The sequence below is a fragment of the Mirounga leonina genome, unplaced genomic scaffold (genome assembly GCF_011800145.1).
Source record: "Mirounga leonina isolate KUSES-001 unplaced genomic scaffold, KU_Mleo_1.0 Mir_114, whole genome shotgun sequence".
NCBI classification, from domain to species: domain Eukaryota; kingdom Metazoa; phylum Chordata; class Mammalia; order Carnivora; family Phocidae; genus Mirounga; species Mirounga leonina.
Window position 1 is genome coordinate 53,553,406 of NW_023270265.1, and position 748 is coordinate 53,554,153.

Genomic DNA, 748 nt, shown 5'->3' on the forward strand with positions numbered 1-748 from the left:
CCCCCCCCGCGGCCGCTCCCCGCCCCCAGCCCCCACCAGGCCGAGCCTCGGCAGCAGTGGGGGCAGGGATCCTGGGCAACCGCGGAGGACGACAAGGCGGGGGTCGCGGAGGCCCTACGTGGGGCGGGGGCGGCGTGGGTGCCGGGGCCTCCCCAACGTGGGAATCCCGAGTCGGGCGGGACCCGGCCACCCGGGCCAGGGGCCTGCGCGCTCCGCCTCTCCGGGGGCAGGGTCCTGGCGGGTCCCGGGTCCCTGGGGCTGGGGCTCGGTCCCCCGCCCACCCTGCTGGCTCCCGGCGCGGGCCAGCTGCTGCGTGATGACCAGGTCCATGGCGCCGGGCCGAGCGCGCTGGGTTTTCTCCGCCTAGCCGGCTGCCGGCGGTTGCCTAGCGACCGCGGGGGACGCCGCCGGTCCTACGGGTCGGCGACTGGGCCACACTAGTCCGGAGGCGAAGCGCCGCCAGGAGGCCACCCCGTGCGCGTCCGGGCCGCCCTTCCCGGACAAGGACGCGGGGGCGGGGGCGCAGCCCCGGGGCGAGGGGAGCGGAGCGAGGGCGGGGCGCGCTCGCGTCGGGGTCGTGCCCACGCTGGCCCGCGCGACCCCCCCCCGCTCGCCCAGCCCCCGCCCACGCCCCGGGGCGATGCTGCCCGAGCGGCCCCGCGTCCCCGCCCCGCGGTCCCCCAGGCCGGGGATGCCCCTGGATCTGGTCCTGGCCTCCGGAGCCTGTCCCTGCCTGCCTTAACTCATT

At 79.7% G+C, this 748-nt stretch overlaps 1 protein-coding gene across 1 annotated transcript in view; it reads right to left on the reverse strand.

Moving 5' to 3' along the window:
• The window catches only part of CFAP46 (cilia and flagella associated protein 46), a 99,540-nt gene extending 99,174 nt beyond the window's left edge, over positions 1-366 (reverse strand). Inside the window, 1 exon segment of the mRNA XM_034987446.1 lies at positions 282-366. Coding sequence (XP_034843337.1) covers positions 282-330 — 49 coding nt within the window. The 5' untranslated portion in view covers positions 331-366.
• Between the last annotated feature and the right edge of the window lie 382 nt (positions 367-748).